Raw genomic sequence first — 19,319 nt, forward strand, 5'->3', positions numbered from 1 at the left:
AAGAGCTTAACAAGCGTATGGGTCACCATGTTCATGGGCATGCGAAGTTAAAAGTGTGTTGGTGAAGTACGGCCTTGGTTAAGAATTCCTGAAACAAATCCTTAAATATCTTGTATCCGGACAACGTTGCAAGCAGGTGAGTCATATGCAAGCAACGTTTGAAATCTTGTGGTTTAATACTGGAAACTGTAATTCCTAATGCCCCTGCTCGAAAGAAACAGCTTGGCTGGGAATTGAGCTGTGAATCCGCAAGTTCGCATAAACCGACGGTCATCTTGCTGTGATTCTCGTGAGCCTCCAAACTCATTATAGTGAATGAAGTCAAATGTGCATCTGGCATTGCCTCGATTTATTGTGATAGTTTAGGGCTAGGCTGAATCTTTCTGTTCAGTTGTTGGCTAAAGACTTTTTTTACAAAAGGGTGAATTCTGCGTGTATTTCTATTTCTTTAGGACATACTCTCACATACGTGGTACTTATCGACGGACTTTCAACTCTTCGTGGTTTCGCTTCTGATATTACTGACATTTAGAAGGTGAGCTCACATAACCGTATTCGTTTTACATCCACGTAGTTTTCTTTTAGAATAGCGTAGTGTATTCACATATGTTTGGCAAGTAGTTTTGCTTGTTTGTATTTTAGAGCGCTGCTCTTAAGTGCCTGTTCCTGCGGCGGTCGTCGGCAATGTCGCTCATAACCGAGCGAACGACCGCAGCGAAGGATGATAGAGCGAACGCTTAGCGGCGCGGGGGATGAAAGACGCGGGGAGGGGGAAATGAAGAGGAGGCGGAAAGTGGAGGAGGGTATGGCAAAAAGCGAGAGAAGAAACGCGTAGTGCGGTGACGATGGCTACGAGATGGCGCCAGAGTAGCGCGCGTCGTCTGGGAGGTCTGTCGGCGGCGGCTGCTGTGAATCGCGCCCACGCGTCACCAACACACTGGCTCTCGCGACCTCCAGACTAGTGAGGCAGTCGCGCCACACTTGGCTTCGTTTGCAACGTGCCGCACGAGATAGATTGTCCGCGCCAGCCAATATATCGCAAAATAAGAACACGTATAGAGCCGCACACAAATTTCGCGTTAGTGAGTATCGTAATCTTCGGTGAATTTTCCCCCAGTTTTTATTGTAATTGTGGTTGAGGGTCTCTGTGCAATCATCTATTTCAATTCCTCTTGTGTATGTGTTTCATGTGGGGATACTAACGTAATAACGATCACCAATATTGACGAGAAGGTTGCCATATTCCTAAATAAATATTACATTTGATTTGAATTGACAGCAAGAAAAATGTGTTTTTCCTTTTAGGAGAGAGAGTCTTGGCGCAGGGGCCAACCCCGAATTTGTCTTTAAAAAATATATTAAACGTAGAAATCCTTTCAATAGAGAACTGATCGACAATTTGAATGAAATTTGTTGAAATAACGAAAGAAAGTTAAATTCTAGCAACAATAGGACCTCAAATATTTAGGATCTCAAATATTTTAGAAAACGCCAGAAATCGGCAGATTTTTTAACGTTGAAGTACGAACTTTGCTATTCCGTAACTAGGCACCAAAACCAAGTATCGCAATCCTGTAAACTGCATGTGTTAGAGAATTCATGCATAACGAACAAGCTAGATATAAGAGTTTGCAGTTTACGTAAACATATTGAAGTGTTTACCAGGGTTTTGAAAAGCTCTACTTGCGAATTAGTGGTGCCTTTTTTCAGATTGGCTCATAATTATCAGTATTGTTACTGTTAGGTGTATTATTACGAGCAGTTTACAGGATTTCGCTATTTTTCATTGCTGATTTACATAGTTGTAAACTTGATACTTGAATTTTTTCAGCATTTTTTGCAACATTGGAAAATATTTCTGAAACACTGATGAAATAAATTGAAAGTTAACTTTTTATAGTGACTACATTTTAACGTCTTCCTATATATCCAAGAAACCTAATCAAATTTGACGCAGTGATTGCCGAGAAAAATTACTTCTTTATTCTCATGCATTTAGATTGGAACTCCCGAGCTAAATCTTCTTAACAGACCAAGTAGAATTATCGCTAGACTGGCGCCAGGCTGGGAGATTACCTTCGTTAATTTAAGCGGAATAAAATGTTCGTTTTGTCGATTTATTATTTGCAATCAAAATGTGGTCGTAGATGTGACAGCTCTGGGGCGCTCATGAATCTACGCGACCTTCCAGCCAGGTGCTGGCCTTTTCCAATAAACAACTTTTACGAAATATCAGTCAATTATTCGTCGCGGCGTCGCAGTTTCCTGTTAAGCTTAAACAATATATACAGATGGGAAAAATCACTTGCTTCCTCGAATGCACTTTTCTGGCAATTTGTTTACAGCGTAAGATGTTATGGGCTCTTCCCAATAGCCATTTCGGTTGGCGATGTTGTCCGCCGCCGCCATCGGTGTCCACCACATCTATCGTCAGGAAAGAGAGAAAAAAAAAAGATAGCCAGTTCCCGCCGGGATCGAACGCGGCCACACTGCGTGAGAAACAGCTACTCTACGACTGCGCTCCGCCAGCGCGTGCTTGCTGCCAAGGAAAGATGCCCGATACAAGCGTCCTAGCGCGCGTAGAATCTCATTATCACAGTATTACCGAACTGAGAGATGTAGTACGCCTGTAGGAAAAGACAGGGTAAGCGTGAATACATATCACGGTATTGGCCTTAATATTGCACAGCAGTATATATACAACAAACCATTACAGTATAAATGGACTACTGGGGTGCTATGCCGGATGCGCCGAGTTTCTCGTTCGCACGAGGTTTACCCGAGTTTGCTCGATGGCAGTCAGTGAACGGAGATAGCAAGGAACGTGCAATAACAGTAGGCAAAAATAAATGTCGAGATAAAGCCGCGTATGACAACATGAGCACACCCTGGGCCGCGATTTTGTAGCGAGACATTGTGACTTATTCTACTCTAGTCTTATCATCCACCGCTCACGGCCGGCTGATCCCGTTGATAACGCGAGCGGACCATCGATCCGACCACTGACAAAGCGCGATAAGCGCGAAAAGGCATTATTACATTAGAGGCATCGCTACAAAATACCGGCCCTACGCAGCACAGTGCTTCCGCGCTTCAAGCACCGAGGACTGCGCAACAAAACGCGCCAGCGCCGCGTATTGTTATCAACGTATTATCGCAATTTAGCAATACCGTCGCTGTCCCGCTGTCCTATCTGCACACTTGCCGGGAGCCGCTTGCCACGCCTTTCTCGGGCGCGTCAAGGGCGTGCCTCCTCTAACGGGCCTTATCTTTCTATCCTACGGCGAACGCGAACAGAGCACATGCGGTGCATTCTTGCACCTACACGTTACCTCAATAGAATATTTTAAAATACAACAAATAAAATAACAAACATTTTATTTCTTAAGGTATCGTTTTTTTTTGTTTTGAGTGCTATAAATTTGTGATGACAAACGGACATCGAGTAAATTATTAAATTTTGCACTTTTTTGCCGCGAATGGCGACAGTGAGGCGAAAGCTTACATGCGGATACATTCCAGAGGGTCGCACGCACGAGGGAGTTCATACGGTGAGCAGTCGCCAGGGGCGTTGCAGTGCTATTCTCGTTAAAGTCGATGCGACGCATAAAGGCAGTCATGACAATGATCTGTCCATTCCCTGTCTATTAGGGGAATAGCAACGCAGTGCTGCGGCATGGCTGCTCACCGCAGGTGCTTTCACTGAGGCGGCTATTAAGGCCGCCGCTTTACCAACTGAAACGACACTCTAGCCATAGAGACGGGAGCAACGGCTGTCGTTGCAAAATTGCTGTGCGGTATTATAGGGTCCGTAGTGACGCAGCACAGTGAAAATGCACCAGCTTATCTGCGTGCGCGAAGTCTCCGCGATGCATTGCGAAGAAGAGCGTGCTACCCAGCGACACAATTCATCGCTTGTCACCGCTTGCCCAGTGAAGGTGCCTCCGTGCGCATGTACGCAGAATTTGAGTGTTGTTCACTCCAATGTGCTCGCCGATTGCCTCTGCTGCGGAGCTAACAGCGATCGCAGATGGATATCGTAACGACAGCGCAGCAATCGCACTTTGGCAGGTGAGGGCTCTTGTGTGCAGTTAGGAAATTAGACTTCGAACGCAGGAAGGTGTTGCAATTGTTTAGTGTGCCTTGCTTGTGATGAAGAAATGCCGTCGCACTGGGTGTGTTTGCGCTGACCGCTGACCGTATTTGCGACACTGCGGGTCCGATACATCACTGATGACAGAGCAGCCATCTCAAATGACAGCTGCGATACGTTGTCGTTAGAAAACACTACACACTGCTCAGGATCGTCGTCCACCACGACGCATCGATGCCTTGCAAGCAGCTGCAGTGACGTGCCGATAATTATCTGCTGTGCGCTACGTCGCCACAATGCAGGCAATGAACCGTGTTGTGGGGCCATAACAGCCCAAGAAGATATATGCATAAGCCAGCAAAAGTCGACGCTTTTTTTTTATAGTGGTGCTGAGTACATCACCATTGACAGTGCGTTGTGCGTGTTTCATTACGCCGGTCAAGATTGTTAATGCTTCTCAGTTCCGAACCACGTCGCTGTTGCCGAAAAATAAGTTGGGCGTGGCCCAGCCGTGGTGGGCGCGCACAAGAGTTACATGCCTCGCTCGGGGCGTGACCTATGGTTTTTATTGACAGGCGAACTCGTGCCAAACTCGTACATCGCGAAACCCCCCTCGAGTTGAACTCGTGAACATGGTGGCGGTAGCAGCAGCCTGTGTCATCGCATCCAGCGGCAGTAAGCGTCAATATGACCGTCTGGACTCGTTCACCTACATGACCGACGTAGAGATTCTGCGTCATTTTTGCCTTTCCAAAACGTCAGTGCACTGGCTGTGTGACGAGTTAGGCGAAGGCCCTCGTCTGCGTAGACTGCGTGGCGGGCAAATTATGCTTTTCGAGAACAGAGTGGTGCGACTAGGCTGCAGAGGAAAAGTTCCTGCGATCGCTTCGGCTCTCTCCTGTTTCAAGCGCTGCTCGTCCACCGCGCCCCAGCCCCAGGCCAGGTGCGGCGGTGTCATCGGAGTAGTGGGGCACCTGCGAGCACCTGGGGTTAAAGCCGGACCAACCACATTATATTGGAAGATTCAGAATGGACGCCGGGCTGCCTTCCGGTGCAACAGGTGCCGAAATCAGTTTTCGCAGTTACACCGTACCGCTGCACTGTACGGGCAGAAAGGCGAAGGAAGTTACTTCGCCAACACGAACCGAACGACCACTTCTTCAGGCGGCAAACGATTTGGTTCACGTACTGCGTGAGCAAAAGCGTAGACATTTTACTATTGAAGGAGATGACCGGCGACTTGTTCCCTCTATCGGAGCACGCCATCGCCGACTGGAGAAACTACCCCCGTGAGGTCGCGAGAGACGAGCTGCTGGCGCGACCTCCACTCGGTGGCCCCGGGAAGATAGCGCAAATTGACCAGTGCCTTCTTCGAGGCGAGCAAAAGTACAATCGAGGCCGCCTAATGACGGGCGACAACGTTCCGCTGAGCCGCCAATATTACGGCGATCTTAAAGATGGTGGCCCATGGGTCTTCGACATGTTCTGTGCGACCAGAGGGGTGCTGCGACTTTCATGGTCGACCGACGAAAGGCGGCGACGCTAGATGCCATTATTGCAGCCAATGTTCAACCGGGGAGCATTATTCACAGTGACGAATTGGCTGCATACAAATGTATTCCAAATTTAGTGGATGCTAACGGGGCTATGCCTCAATCCGCATTGGTAGACAGTAAACCACAGCGTGAACGTTGTGGAACCCATCAAGGGCGTTCAGACCCAAAAAATAGAAAGTTATTGTCAAAAAGTGAAGCGCTACCTCGTCAGCGGTGGGTACAGAGTAACCGCACCGATGCCGGAGTGCCACCGATGCTGAGTGCCACCACATCCATCCCACCTGGGATGGATGTGGTGGTACTCAAGGGCCATCTGCGCTGCAAAGACCCTTTCTTGCGTTTGTTAGAAGCCACGGATCGCTCGGGCTACCCAGTATAAAGACTCTTTCCTGCGATTATTAGAAGCCATCGCTCGACGCTTGCCAGTATGAAGGTGCATCGCAAAGTAAAAGAAAAAGCGTAGTTTTCTGGCCCTTCTATGAGTGCGTTCCGGCATTCTTGAGTGCTTACACGGTAAGCGCGCGCCAAACCACTTATGCGCTAGCCGACGCTCACTTCGTCTCGCAGCTGGGGCAGCTGGGGTGCCTCGACGCGCGCGCGGCACCCTACTCGCAGCCTTTCTTTAGCGCGAGCAACGAGCGATCTGTTAAAAGCCCAATGTGAAAACCAGGCGCACACCAATCTGTGCTCGGAAATGGGAGCGCAAGCACGTAGCGAGCCGCACCAATCCAATCCAGAGCGAAGAGAAGGAGCAACGAGCGATCTGTTGGAAGCCCAGTGATAAAACCAAGCGCACACCAATCGGTGCTCGGAAATGCTAGCACAAGCACGTCGCGAGCCGCGCCAATCGATTCCAGAGAAAAAAAAGAGGAAGGCGAGCCTCCCCTCGTGGTATAACGAGAAACGCATTAAACTACAAAATAATCTAATACACCTTCAGTGTACATCTTGTAAACTTTAAAATGCTTATAACGCACTTTTAGACCTAAAGAGATCCAGGATCCACAGCGATTCTAGGGCAGCTGTCCGACCATTTGCCAAAGGAGCCATCTTTAGACAGGCCCTGGCAATTCTCGACGGAAAGGTCGTCAAACCCCACACGATCATCTGGTTTCCTGCTCATATGGGAGAAATCAACGGTGCTCTCGAGAACCTCAACGAATCTGCCCACAATGCTGCACGAGGACTTGCCAACCATGCAGCCACAAGGCAAGAAGACGCTGAGGTTCCTGATTACAAGGACCACCTTCTCACGTACAACGAGCTAACGCAAGCACTTCTACCTGCAACGCAGGGTCTTCCCCCCTCCGCACACTAAACTAAATAGAGCTCAGGCCATTACGCTAAGGCTCTTACAAACGAGAACTTATCCAACCCTTTATTATTCAACAAGATCTATCCGGAGATATCTACTAATACAACATGCGATAAATGCAACGACACCATAGATCTAAGTCGTATGCTCTGGCGTGGCTCCGCGTTACGCAGCGACAAGGACAACACTGAAGAGCGGTGGGACGCAGCTCTACGCAGTCTCACATTAGATGAACAGCTATGGGCAGTCCAACGGGCCCGCGAAGCTGCCGATAGGCTAGGCCTTTCGGTCCCAACGTGGGAGCGGCCCGCTTCGGGCTAGGAAACTAGCGCGACCCAATGGACCAAAATAAAGTTTTTCCATCCATCCATCCATCCATCCACGTTAATGTGACTAATATTATTGTACTTAGTGCATTTATTTTGTAACTTGCTTGTGCCTGTAATGCACTCGGTGGAACGACAAACAGGTGAAAGAAGGCACGACCATGCACCGACCGTATGATCACGTGAGCCCCAATTTGTCGACCGCCATATGGACAACGCCCAAGGGATTGATAGCCACCCAGAGTGAATCTATATAAACCAATGAAAGTGGAGGCGTGCCGAGGGACAAACTTTGTCTTGTTACCATTAGTTCTTTCATCTTGGGGCGTCGCCAGAGCTCGTGAAGATCCCGAGTTTCGCCAAACTCGGCGCATCCTTCATAGCACCCCTGGTCCAGGTTATCACAGTGCAATCGAACGCCTTTATAAAGAAGTGTCTGGGGGCTCCGAAATCATTCGTTATATACAGGTCACTTTGTTGTAAAGCTCATGCACCGCAAAACTCCCCATATTATCAAGACAGAATTGTTCATTTTTATACAGGTTATTTCGTTTCTTCTGCGCTGGACTATTTTACCAAAGTGAGAAAATGCAGTATGCCTGTGCGGCAAATAAAGTACGTAAACAAGAAATATACCGCAGTAGTGGTATAAATGACACGTAAGCCCACTCCCTCGAGTTAATACCGCAAAAAAATTCAGTGTTGGGAAAATAACTTCGGTCACAACAGTAAGACATTATCAGAAACATTTTCAGTATTGATTGTCTGCAATGATTGGCGCTTGTTCAATAAGTTTTAATGCTTGAAAATAAATAATCAACTCTTCACAGGTAACAACAGTTGAATGTAGAAAAAATACCAGAACTCGCTGTGGCGGCTTAGTGGCTATTGAGTTGCGCTGCTGAGCATGATGTTGAGGTTTCGATTACCGTTTGCAGTGGCCGCGTGTCCTAAAGGGGGTGAAATGAAAAAAAAATACATTTGTGTACTTGGATTTAGGTAAACGTTAAAGAATACGATGTTGTGAAAACAAATCGAAAGCTCCCTCCTATGACACAGCTTTGTGACCTAACACAGGCATCAACCAGAATCTTAGTTTGAGCTAGTTGGCAAGTCATATTCAAGGAAACCTACAGCGCATGCTATACAGAGACAGAGAGCGTACATAAAAGGACAGGTGCCAACTTGCAACCAATTTTATTGAGAACCAGAATTTAGTTTTTATGCAGAGCCAAGTCAGGTGATTATGGGCAACTGATACAATAAAGCACGATTGCGCAGCGAGCTACTAAGTATGCTATTTGAAATGTTTTCAACATGTTTACCTTAAGCATGTTCCGCATAATCACATGACTTGGCTATGCATGCAAAGGGAATTGTTCTGATCCATTGGAAGTTGGGAACCATCCTGGCGCATGTGTTCTCTGTGTGCGGCCAGCTTGTGCCGTAGATTTCCTTAAATAGAATAAGCAGCAAGTTTTGTAGATGTGTACATTAAAGTCCCATACAGTTTAATACCGTGCCGTAAGGTCCTAGAATGCCACATTTGACTGGCTATTCCAGAGCACTGCAGCAGTGTTTAAAATGTCAGGTAAGATATCAGTTAAGTGGGAAGCACTGGCAATTATCAACTACTAGATCCACTTTTTCTCGTAACAAAGCTGTAGCACGGTCCTGACACTTTGAAACAACCAGCCAAATACACTGAAAAAGGGCGGCTGCTTGGGCTCGTTGGTTAACATTGTTTAGACAAATATAATACCCTTTTTAGGGCGCAATTTATAGAAAGTAAGGTGACAGGACAGAGGGCACTGTGCAATGTGCGGCAGGACGGCTCTGTCGTGTCGGCTTCTTCCTTCCTTCCTACGAATTGCGCACTAAAGAGGATATTGTCCTTATCCAAACCTTCAAATATGCACCTGAAAATGAATCTTTACCATTACAATTCAAGCGCTATTAATGGCCATTCTAGCACTTTGCAGTAACCTAATATGCATGTCTTCACGCAACCTCAGAGGCACACGCCTCATTTTCACTGCCAGAAGCGAGGCAAAGTGTTCATGGCTCATCACTCTCTTTCTCCAGAATCTGGCTGATGGCCTGAAGGTATCTTTCCTGTATTTCTTTGTTTTTTTTGGCAACTGCAGCTCTGCTGCTTCAACACACACCTCAACAAGACGTGATGACTGTGTTTGGTCACACGTAGCAACCTCATTATCGGCAATAAATCTTCCTCCCGATGCATTTCAGTGAAAGTATCTGTTGCCGTTTCATTATGGCCATTTCCGCACGCACTCTGCGAATCATCCGCAGGCAGAGGCTTGAGATTCACCGATGTTCTGTAGAAAATAGCGTTGTGTGTTTTAAGTTAGGTCTACTAAGCACTGCTTTCATCTGAAAAAACTAAGTTGTCATGCATGATTTATTAAACATTGCACAGTCATAAGATGACTGTAAAAGTGCTTGTCGATGTATTTTGTATTTCGATAAATTTTGTTGTTCATATTTAGCTTGCTTATACGTACACATATATTTTTGGTGTCTGGAACAAAATTTTCAAAGTAATGTTGGCATGATGCCACAGAAAAAAAATCATCGCTATTTGTACTGAAACTTTCTATTACGAACTTACGGTCTTCCTATGATGGTGTACTTCACAAAGAGAAGGCTCAAGAAAAAAAAATCCGTCGTTTTTCTTCGTCGAGGCTGTTATCTGCGGGCACTATGCTCTTTGATGTTTTGTTATGGGCTTTCGGAATACGGTAAAAAGTGTCCCGCAAATTTTCCACTAGGCTTTCACGTCAGAAACTACGTATAAAAACATGAGTATATAGCACCCAATAAACTTTGCGCGCATCCCATGATGAAGGCAGCGTTCTATACATGCGTGCCTTCGGGTCTCACGTGCAATTTCAATGCGCTATAGAGCGCGCTTTCTTTTTAGCAGACAATGTTAACAGGGCCGCAATTTTGCAGTGATGCCTTTTCCGACGCTATTCTTTTTCTTTCGCGTTTGGTTACAGGTGGCGATAAAGCGGCGCTTCGACCGCGTTTTATCAAAGGGCCAGTTCAGCGGCATAGAATGAAGTGGAAGGCAACGCTAAAAATCGGGGCCGAGCCGACAATGTCACCAGCGACAAAGAACAACGTACCGGTCACTCCGAGTGCTGCTGCTACGCGCCGCCACGCTGCGTCACATACGCCACGGGATGTGTAATTTCTGTGTTGCAGATCCCACAGGTTGCGCTCTTTTTCAACTGCGTCTATCAAACGCTCATTGAACGTTCTTCTCCTCACCATTGCCATGGTCAACGTGTACGCTGCACTACGCTTAACCCAGGGATGAGCCCGTTGCTGTCGGCTCAACCCAGGACGTTGACGCATTCTGTTGTGGCCTCCGGCGGCCCCAACAAATGGTTCCGTTTACGGACACGCGCGCACGTGCGCAAACCGGTAGTACGTCACCGATACACGTCCCGTTCCGGCTTCGCCATATTCACTAGTCGCTTATAGCACTTCTTCCGGGCGACGAGCGACGAATTCTAGAATTCCACAACCGAGCGATAGAGCGACAAGAACGAGTGGTCTGTTCGCGCGACGCCCCGTTTTGTCGCTCGAAGCCGTCGCTCGTCATCGTCGTGCACAAGTTCGCTCTCATGGGGTTTGAGCTTTACTCTTCCGGGTCGAAGAGATCGATCACCGCACTTTTTGACGGCGTCTTTTGCCCATGGCGAGCCTGAATGTTTATTACTTCTGGAAGCATAACAGTAAATTTACGTAAATGAGTGGCCACGCGGCCCAGTACATTACAGTTAGACCAGTGCATTGAAGCACTAAGAGCAGCCTCAAGCACCGACACTGGGCTGAACATATTGAAGTACTAAGAGCAGCCTCATGCACCGACAGTGGGCTGAACATTGACGCCTTATGTATGCATGCGGCTTGAGCGTTGGCAATATACTTCATTCCGCGATCCCTGTGCAGCATACAAGCGGACATGTGTTCTCCTTGTGCAGGCGGAAGCCTGTGGCCCTGGCAGCATTAGCCGTGCTTTCTCTCTTAGGCTGCGCCATCGCGACGTGGACTGTGGCCAGATACCATCTACTTCCATTCATCATTATTCCCTTCCCTGATTACCCGTAAGTATTCTCTTATAAGAGAGTGGCAAAAGCAAGTCATTAATAATATGTGATGTTGTTTACGGCAGCATACGGGAGTATATTTTTCTGTCGGATAAGAGATAAGGCAGCGTCTACGGCTGCCTTTATGTCTGTTCAGTATTTGGATGGAAATATTTGTTTTCCTGTAATAATAGGAGCACGAGAAGCCAAAGTCCACTATTTCATTGTTCAAAATCGCGTGCATCCAGGAGAAAGAATTGAGCACTGTTCACTGGCATTTTTAAACCACGAATTCTTTAAAAAGTCATTTAGGAAAGAGCAAAAAAAAAAAAAGAACAATTCACGGAGAATACGTCAACTGGTATTCACATAGAAGATGTCTGTCTTGATAAATGGATAAAAATGCGCCGAAGTTTCTTTGCAACGAGAATTTCGTTTAATTAGATTTCTTTTAAACGGCCAGTAAAAAGCTTTGTTTTTTCTTATGCAGGTCGACTCCCGTTAATTGGATCCTTGCGAAACCGCGAGATTTGGTCTAATTATCCAAAAATCAAATTAACAAAAGGTGGCAAAATGGACAACTTCAATCTCTTTATAATGTACTCTGCCTTCGTTGACAGACTACTTCGTTACGGTATTGCAATAAGCAAGTGTTACGCGTTTGTAAAACGTGAAGGCCAAAGCCTGCCAGCCGTGGAAGATGGCGACGACGAACGCGCGAGCAGTGGCACGAGCTCGTCTCTGTAACCACATGACCTGTGCAATCAGGCACGCGCTAGGCACACCTTTAGTAAGCCACACGTTGAGAAGCCGTTGCTTCATGGAAGCGTGTTCGTCGTGCACCGCGGAGGCTAGGGTTCGATTACGACCAATGCCGAAATATCTTAAAGTTTCTTTTCAAAGCCACTAATTTACTTTGTTTAAAGGAACCTCCCTGCGAAATGTGGCGTCAATCTGAGCATTTTTAGACGTATTTTTACTCTTTGTGGCGTAGGCCATTTTTCGTCATGGTGCCGTTTTGCCAAGGTCACTGCAAAGTCACCGCCAAGGGCAACGCCAGAATTGAAACCCAAGGCGTTTGCTTTAATAACTGTACATCTCATTGTGGGTCAATGGCCCAAATACATCAACACTGTCGTCGGTGCTGTCAAAATCCTCACAGGAGGCAAGTCGTCGTGCTCACTCTAGGAAAATTTTGTGCTGTCATTGGCATCGCCGAGGGAAGCTGTCACAACCGTTTGCTCAATTTATTGCGGAGCTTTAAGCTTTTAGTAACTGACGCTCGTACAAGGGGGCGCCAGTGTTACTGGACTTAACTGAACCGGCATGCTTTTTCATTCGAAGTAAGCGAGTTTTCTTTCCATGGCAATGTATGATTACTCGCCGGAACTTTCCATTGCATTCGAATAATTGAAAAAATTGAGTTAACAGAGATCTGGCTAACGGGACTAGACCGTATATAATCATACACAACGCTCATTGGCTTAACTCATTCACTAGTGAAGTTAACAGAGATATGGCTAACGGGACTACACCGTATATAATCATACACAACGCTCATTGGCTTAACTCATTCACTAGTGAAGTGTAGTGGTAAGTGCTTCTATAAGCTCCCATCTGGTCCGAAAGTTAACATAACCTATTTTTCTCTAAGCACAATTTTTTCTGTGCTCCGATTCTCGTTTCCCCTTGTCCAAAACAGCGAAAATAGCATTCACGCAATATAAGGCAACATAGGTATCTGAATACACGGTGGCGAGTCTGCTCAAAATTCTCAGCGAAGTCGGTAAAGCCTTGTGCACGTGGGTAAATTCTCCAGTGATTAAAAGGCTTCCCGGTGAATGAGTCAGTTGCTGAAGAATTACTCGCGGAGTGACCAAAAGGGTGACCTTTCCGTAAAACTTCTCATCTTTGCTACTCGGCAGCCTAATCTGCAGTAAATTGCTATGTCAGGTGTGAAGACTTTCAACCACGGTGTACATTCTCGAAGGACAAAGTGGCTGATGCAATCGGGCCGTGGTTGGCACATTGGGAAGAAATTAGGAATGGCGCTGAAAATGGCATCGGTGTTGGCCACACTGATACCGCGGCGTTTATAACTTTCCTTGAGACTGAGCGTTATTTGCGCAATAAGAAGAGGGTACAGTAATTTATGTTTGGGAAGACAGCCATGAAAAGCAAACGTTGTCATTTGTACTAGAGTAGCACCTCAGAAAGAAAGTTTCCCCATTGAAGAAGAAAAAAATATGCAGATCGCACGCACAGTGGGAATCAATGGAAGCGGATGTTTTTGTGCTGTTTGCTTTGATTGGCGATAGTTAGCGGTGTTGTTGAAGAAGAATGTTTAATTTATTCGTCGCTTAGTTAATACGAGAGATGAGTTGACGTTAAAGGTTACGTTGTGTGCAGGCGAAAGCCTGCACGCAAGGTAATGTGAAGGTAACGTGATGGCAAGTAACCTCCTGGTAGGTAACGTGAAGGCGAAAGCCTGCCAGTTGTGGAAGAATACGACGATGAACGTGTGAGCAGTGGCACGAGCGCGCCTCTATGACCACGTGACGTGTGCAATCAGGCACGCACTAGGCACATCCTTAGTAAAGCATAACCGTGGAGCAGCCGTGGCTTCAAAGAAGCGTGCTCGTCTCGTACCCCGGAGGCCTGGGCTCGATTCCCACGAAGGCCGAAATGTAGCAAATTTTATTTTCAAAGCCACTAATTTACTTTGCTCACAGGAGCCTCCCTGAGAAATGTGACGTCAATCTGAGCATGAGTTGACGTGATTGTACTCTTTGTGGCGCCAGCCATTTTTGGTCACGGCGCAATTTCACCAAGGGTACCGTCAATATAGCCGCCTAATGTATTAGAAGAGAAACTTGGGCGAGTTGTTGGAGTTGGCGAGTTAGAGAGTTGGGGAGTTCTAACACTCCTGCGTGCAGTGTGTGAAAATTGCAGAACCCCGTATTGGACAACGTGTGTAAATAGTAGCTCATCGTAAGATATCATAATCATCTGCGACCTACCTCTGCCTGTATCGCCCACTTCCCCTTACCCCAGTCAGGAGTAGCAGGCTAGAGACACGATATCCCGGCCGACTTCTCCTCCCTTCTCTTCATTAAAATCTACTCCTCCTCCTCCTCCTGGGCAAGTAGGTGGGAATTAATGTTTAGCGCCAGTGTCGTGTTCTTCTTTGTGTCCTTGTCTATCCAGCGCTGTTATTTTCCTAAACATAAGTAGCCACCTAATGCTTTCGCCTTATGGGGAGCCTTCATACCAACACATGCTTAGCGCTGAAGGCGTGCGTATAAATACTCTCTATGGAGAAACAGGACACAGCGTCACCACCGACCACAGCATTTAAACCTTCACACGTGACAGCACCTTCGTGCGACGGTTCCTTTCTTGCTACAGTGGGTACGGTGACGAACCCACGTAGGAACTCGGTTGCGCGAGACGGTGCGCCGTTAGCGAAGAAAGTTAGAGTACAATAACGGCTGGAAGAGCCAAAGAAATCAGCTCGGTTGAATAAAGTAATGATGCGCCTGAAGGCGCATATTTGTGGCGAGGAGGCCATTTCGGCAGCACTTGCTGTTTCGTTGCTTAATTCTCCAGAGAACAAAGCCAGTGCACATCTGCAGTGGCCATACCCGGATGGCTATGCGTATGCGCCGACTCGTTACATGTCGGCAGTACGGTGTTGAGCCAAGTCGAGCGATGACGTTGTTTCCGTGAAACCGTTGTCGGCAGAAGAATCCGAGAGAAACATCTTCTGCGGCAAAAATTCCTCTTGGTGAAGTGAAGGGCAGCACGGAGTTACGAATGGTTTTCTCGGTGGCTCCGTGCCCATTTGCCGGTGCATGACTGTTTTTCAGCATTTTCAGCATTTAACCAGGAAATGTTTTGGCTTCGAATTTTAATTGAACGTTTACAACTCAGCTTACTTCGTGTATGTGACGTCTCGTCATTTTTATTCTTACAGGCGGATGATCAGCACACTGAACGAGTATTACACCAAGCCTTTTTATCACGCTGTGTGCTACTTTAGCGGCTGTATGACGTCTCTCATAGTAGCCGACTTCGGACAGCGCAAAATTCCCAAGGTAGGCTGCTGAATTTAAGATGTACTTCGAGATTTGCGCTTTTTACGGTGATGGGCTGTAATGCATATCGACATGCAGCCGAGGATGCCCTGTGCTTATATTTTCACTCTGATGACAGTGGCGTAGGTGGTATGCAAGTTTTTCTTTTTAATGAACGATATCAAAAAAGGCGAGCAAGCCATGAAAAAGTATCACCAAAGTCAGCCACTAGTTCTCACTTTCCTTCCACATAATATTTTGCTGCCTGGCATCGATGACAACGAAGAACTATCTCTGCAGAAGGCACGCTGAAAATAACTTCTGCGCTTGGAATTCTTGTCGCGAGTGAATGGCGCGGGCAGCAGCTACTCCGTGTGAGCGCATTTCGTACTGAAATGAAACGCTTTTCATGGCTTAGTGTGTTAGACGTGCTTGCAACCGAAACTAGCGCGAAATGAATTCAATCGCAAGGAGGGGTGCGAAAACAATCGATAACTAATCACTTCATTAGTGTTCTTCGCTTGAAAAGGATTGTTTAAGGATAATATTTTCAAGTGGCAATAAAAACTCACCGCCGATGACGATTACGATTTATTGTTTTGAATTCACGATATGTTATGGATAATAATTTGATTCTGAACGACAAGATGTTCTCGGCGGTGGCGCTGAGCTTATGCTCGGGCAGCTCGATTAGCAGCAGCGGCAGACGAAGCATTTCCAACGGTTGCGTCGTTAATTGTTCAGAAAGAAAGCGTGAACACGGGAACGCGTGGGGCGCGCGGAGCGCATTCTCTAGCGGCGGCGGCGCTGCAGGCGACGTAGCGCTTGCGCAGTGGGTCCGAAGCCCACGTCAGCGCTCTGTTTCCGCGCTGGCCGCATACCTGGTCGCCGCCGGCACTCCGCGCTCACCTTTTGCCATACCCTCCTCCACTGTCCGTATCCTGGTTGCGCTGCACCCTCCTCTCCGCCTTCCTCCTCGCGTCTTTCATCCCACCAGTGCACTCCGCGTTCGCTTTCATCTTCGCTGTGCTCGTTCGCTCGGTTACGCCGCCGACGCCGTTGACGCTAGCCGCAGGAACGGGTGCCTAAGAGCTGCTCCAAGGCGAGTATACATGGTAGCGAAGCTTCCATACCAGCCCATACGTTCAAAACATGGCGGTTCATCGGCGATTCATGGGGCTTAGCGCCATCTCCCGGTGAACGAAAAGTAGTGTGACGCCATATCTGTTAAAACAGAAGTGACGTCATTTCGTTCTCAAAGGCGCGAAATTTGCTTTGGTGACCCGCCATTAGAGCTGTATATTCAAATGCCCCGCCATTCAACTTTATAGGCGTTTCGAGCTTTCAGCGCAGCCAGCGATACAGGAGAAGGTCAGCCGTACAGGTTTAGAAATCGCACCGCTGCACAGAACACAGTTTCTTTGGAGGCAGACGAAGGCTTCGGGTTCGGAGGGCAGGTATCATCGTCGGACGCCAAGCCCGTCGGCCAGCGTAGCCGCACAAAGTCAGCTAAAGTAAACAATTATCTGGCGGTCGTAACTCACTACGTTTGATTGATCAGGTTAAGAAACGATGAAACTACCGGCGCCACAAAATTCAGACAAACTTCGACAAGCAAAACAACACAACGTGTGAGGGGGGCGTATTGTGACAGGTGAACTTTACGAGCGCGCCTTTCTGCACACTTCAAGAGCTATATAGCATTGCAAGTGATAGCGGTGTCAACGCCCTCTCCTATATATGGTGGGCGCTGAAAAACGGTATTTATTTACAATGAAAACGTAAAATAGTGTTGTCTTTTATTTTCTCGCCACGCGCATGTAAAATTGATTAGGAACTTTATTTTCGCTGAATGAATCAAAGTGTGTGTCGTTTTATTTAAAATTATTTTTTCTTTCCCAATGTTTGTTGCCTCCTCACATAGTCGCGCTTAAATCGCTGCTCCCATAACCGCCCTTGCTGACGTTGGTGACAATTTGTTCTGAACCGGTTTTCACCCGAAGCTTCGCGACCTATTTGGATTGTACTTGGCTGTGCTCTAAAAGGCACCTGCTAACCTGGAAATGGCAAATGCCCGCTTTGTCTCTCGTTTTCGTCAACGCCAAGACGTACAAGGTGGACACGCCTCTCCGGACATCATGCAGTTTCCGGGGGCAATCTATCTATCTATCTATCTATCTATCTATCTATCTATCTATCTATCTATCTATCTATCTATCTATCTATCTATCTATCTATCTATCTATCTATCTATCTATCTATCTATCTATCTATCTAACAATTTTGCCCCGTACCTCAGCCACTTGGTAGTCTGCGGTCGAATGGGTAGCGCAGCGGGCTGATGTGCTGAGGGAACAGGCATCGGCATCAACTGTCGGGCCAACTTGGGTCACTGAATATGTGACAATGGGCACGTATGTGCCGCTCTTCAACTAACCCGACATGGGTCTCTACAGTAGACGAGTGACTGGGTAGGCACCGCTGCTGGAAGAAACTATTTGACGCCGACTTGGAGCATTGGGTGTCAGTGTGCGCTGGTCTTCAATGAACCTCTTTGATGCCAATTTGTGTGACTGGGTATGAGTGAGTGAGTGAGTGAGTGAGTGAGTGAGTGAGTGAAATAACGTTTATTAGAGGTCTGGCGAGGACGCGAACTCGTCGCGCACCCGGCTAGTCCCACGTCGGGACCGGCAGGTCTAGCCCACCGGCCCGGGCGCGGGCACGCCGGACAGCCAGGATTTGCTTGTCTATAGCGGGGCTACGCAGTAGCAAGTCCCACTCATCCTTGCTGAACTTGGGGTATCTTGACCCGCACTCCCAGAGCATGTACCAGTAGGTGTGTGCCGTTCTCCAATTAACGTCTTTGACGCTAACTTCGGTACCTAGGCATGTGCAAATGGGAGTGTGTCGGTCTACAAAGACAAAACAGATCCCTTAAATTACCATATAGGTTGAGCTGAATCGGAACCCAAGTCAGAAAGGTTCATGAAGCACCGCAATCCCAAGCTTAAGCAGGCTGCGTCACAAGTGCACTGGATATGTGGCCCTTTAAATGAACATATTGCACGCCAACGCTATAGCGAGCTGCGCCATGAATTTACTAGGGTATGTGCCATTCTTCAATTAACCTCTCACCAACTTGGGTCAATGAGTATGTGCCACTGAGTGGGCGGCAAGCGAAGGAACAATTCTCATCGTTCGCAGGCACCGGCGAGCCACACTTCTGGTCTCGGAAGCCACGCGCGGACTTCTCGGCCGCGCCAGTAGATGGCGTAGCGTGTCCAGAATGAAGCGCGACAGAGGAGCCCGGTTGCCGCATGATGCGTTCTTCAGCGTTCGCACGGACCGGCGTGCTGTGCGTTTCGGAGGTCACGCGCAGGCTTCGAGGCGGCGGCGCTCATACATAACTCGTTTCAACGGTGGCTATACGTTATGTGGCCATATTGATTCTGTGGAAAGGCACTAAATTCGCCATTCAACGTGATACGGGTTATGCCGAATGATTTAGTTAAGTGGACAACCGGCAGCTTCACACTAGCAAGTTCCTTTTAAAGCGAAGCTTTCTTCGCCTCTTCCCCCAAGTATGCTCGAGGTGGTTGCTGACTTTTGTTTTGTCGAGTACACAACGAACAGTGCTACTGGGTCTGTGCCGCTGGATATGGGCCACTTTGGATACGGCCGAACAGACAAATTGGGCCGCTGGCTATGCAATACCAGATTGTGCCCAAATAAACCGCAATGGAATACTGAGTATGTGGAAATAGGCGTATGCCACTGGATATGTGAACATTCCGGGCAAATCCCACAAAATGATTAATGTGCCACTGGGGTA

At 47.5% G+C, this 19,319-nt stretch overlaps 1 protein-coding gene across 2 annotated transcripts in view; it reads left to right on the forward strand.

Moving 5' to 3' along the window:
- The window catches only part of LOC119444880 (nose resistant to fluoxetine protein 6), a 423,598-nt gene that overhangs the window by 98,568 nt on the left and 305,711 nt on the right, over nt 1–19,319 (forward strand). Inside the window, exons 11-13 of one of the 2 annotated variants that reach the window (XM_049663711.1) lie at nt 453–535; nt 11,307–11,429; nt 15,388–15,508. The exons of the other annotated variant lie outside the window; for it this stretch is intronic. Of the exons in view, the coding sequence (XP_049519668.1) occupies nt 453–535; nt 11,307–11,429; nt 15,388–15,508 (327 nt within the window). The remainder of the gene's footprint in view (nt 1–452; nt 536–11,306; nt 11,430–15,387; nt 15,509–19,319) is intronic. 2 annotated transcript variants of the gene reach the window in all.

This window comes from Dermacentor silvarum, chromosome 3 (assembly GCF_013339745.2).
Source record: "Dermacentor silvarum isolate Dsil-2018 chromosome 3, BIME_Dsil_1.4, whole genome shotgun sequence".
Lineage (NCBI taxonomy): Eukaryota > Metazoa > Arthropoda > Arachnida > Ixodida > Ixodidae > Dermacentor > Dermacentor silvarum.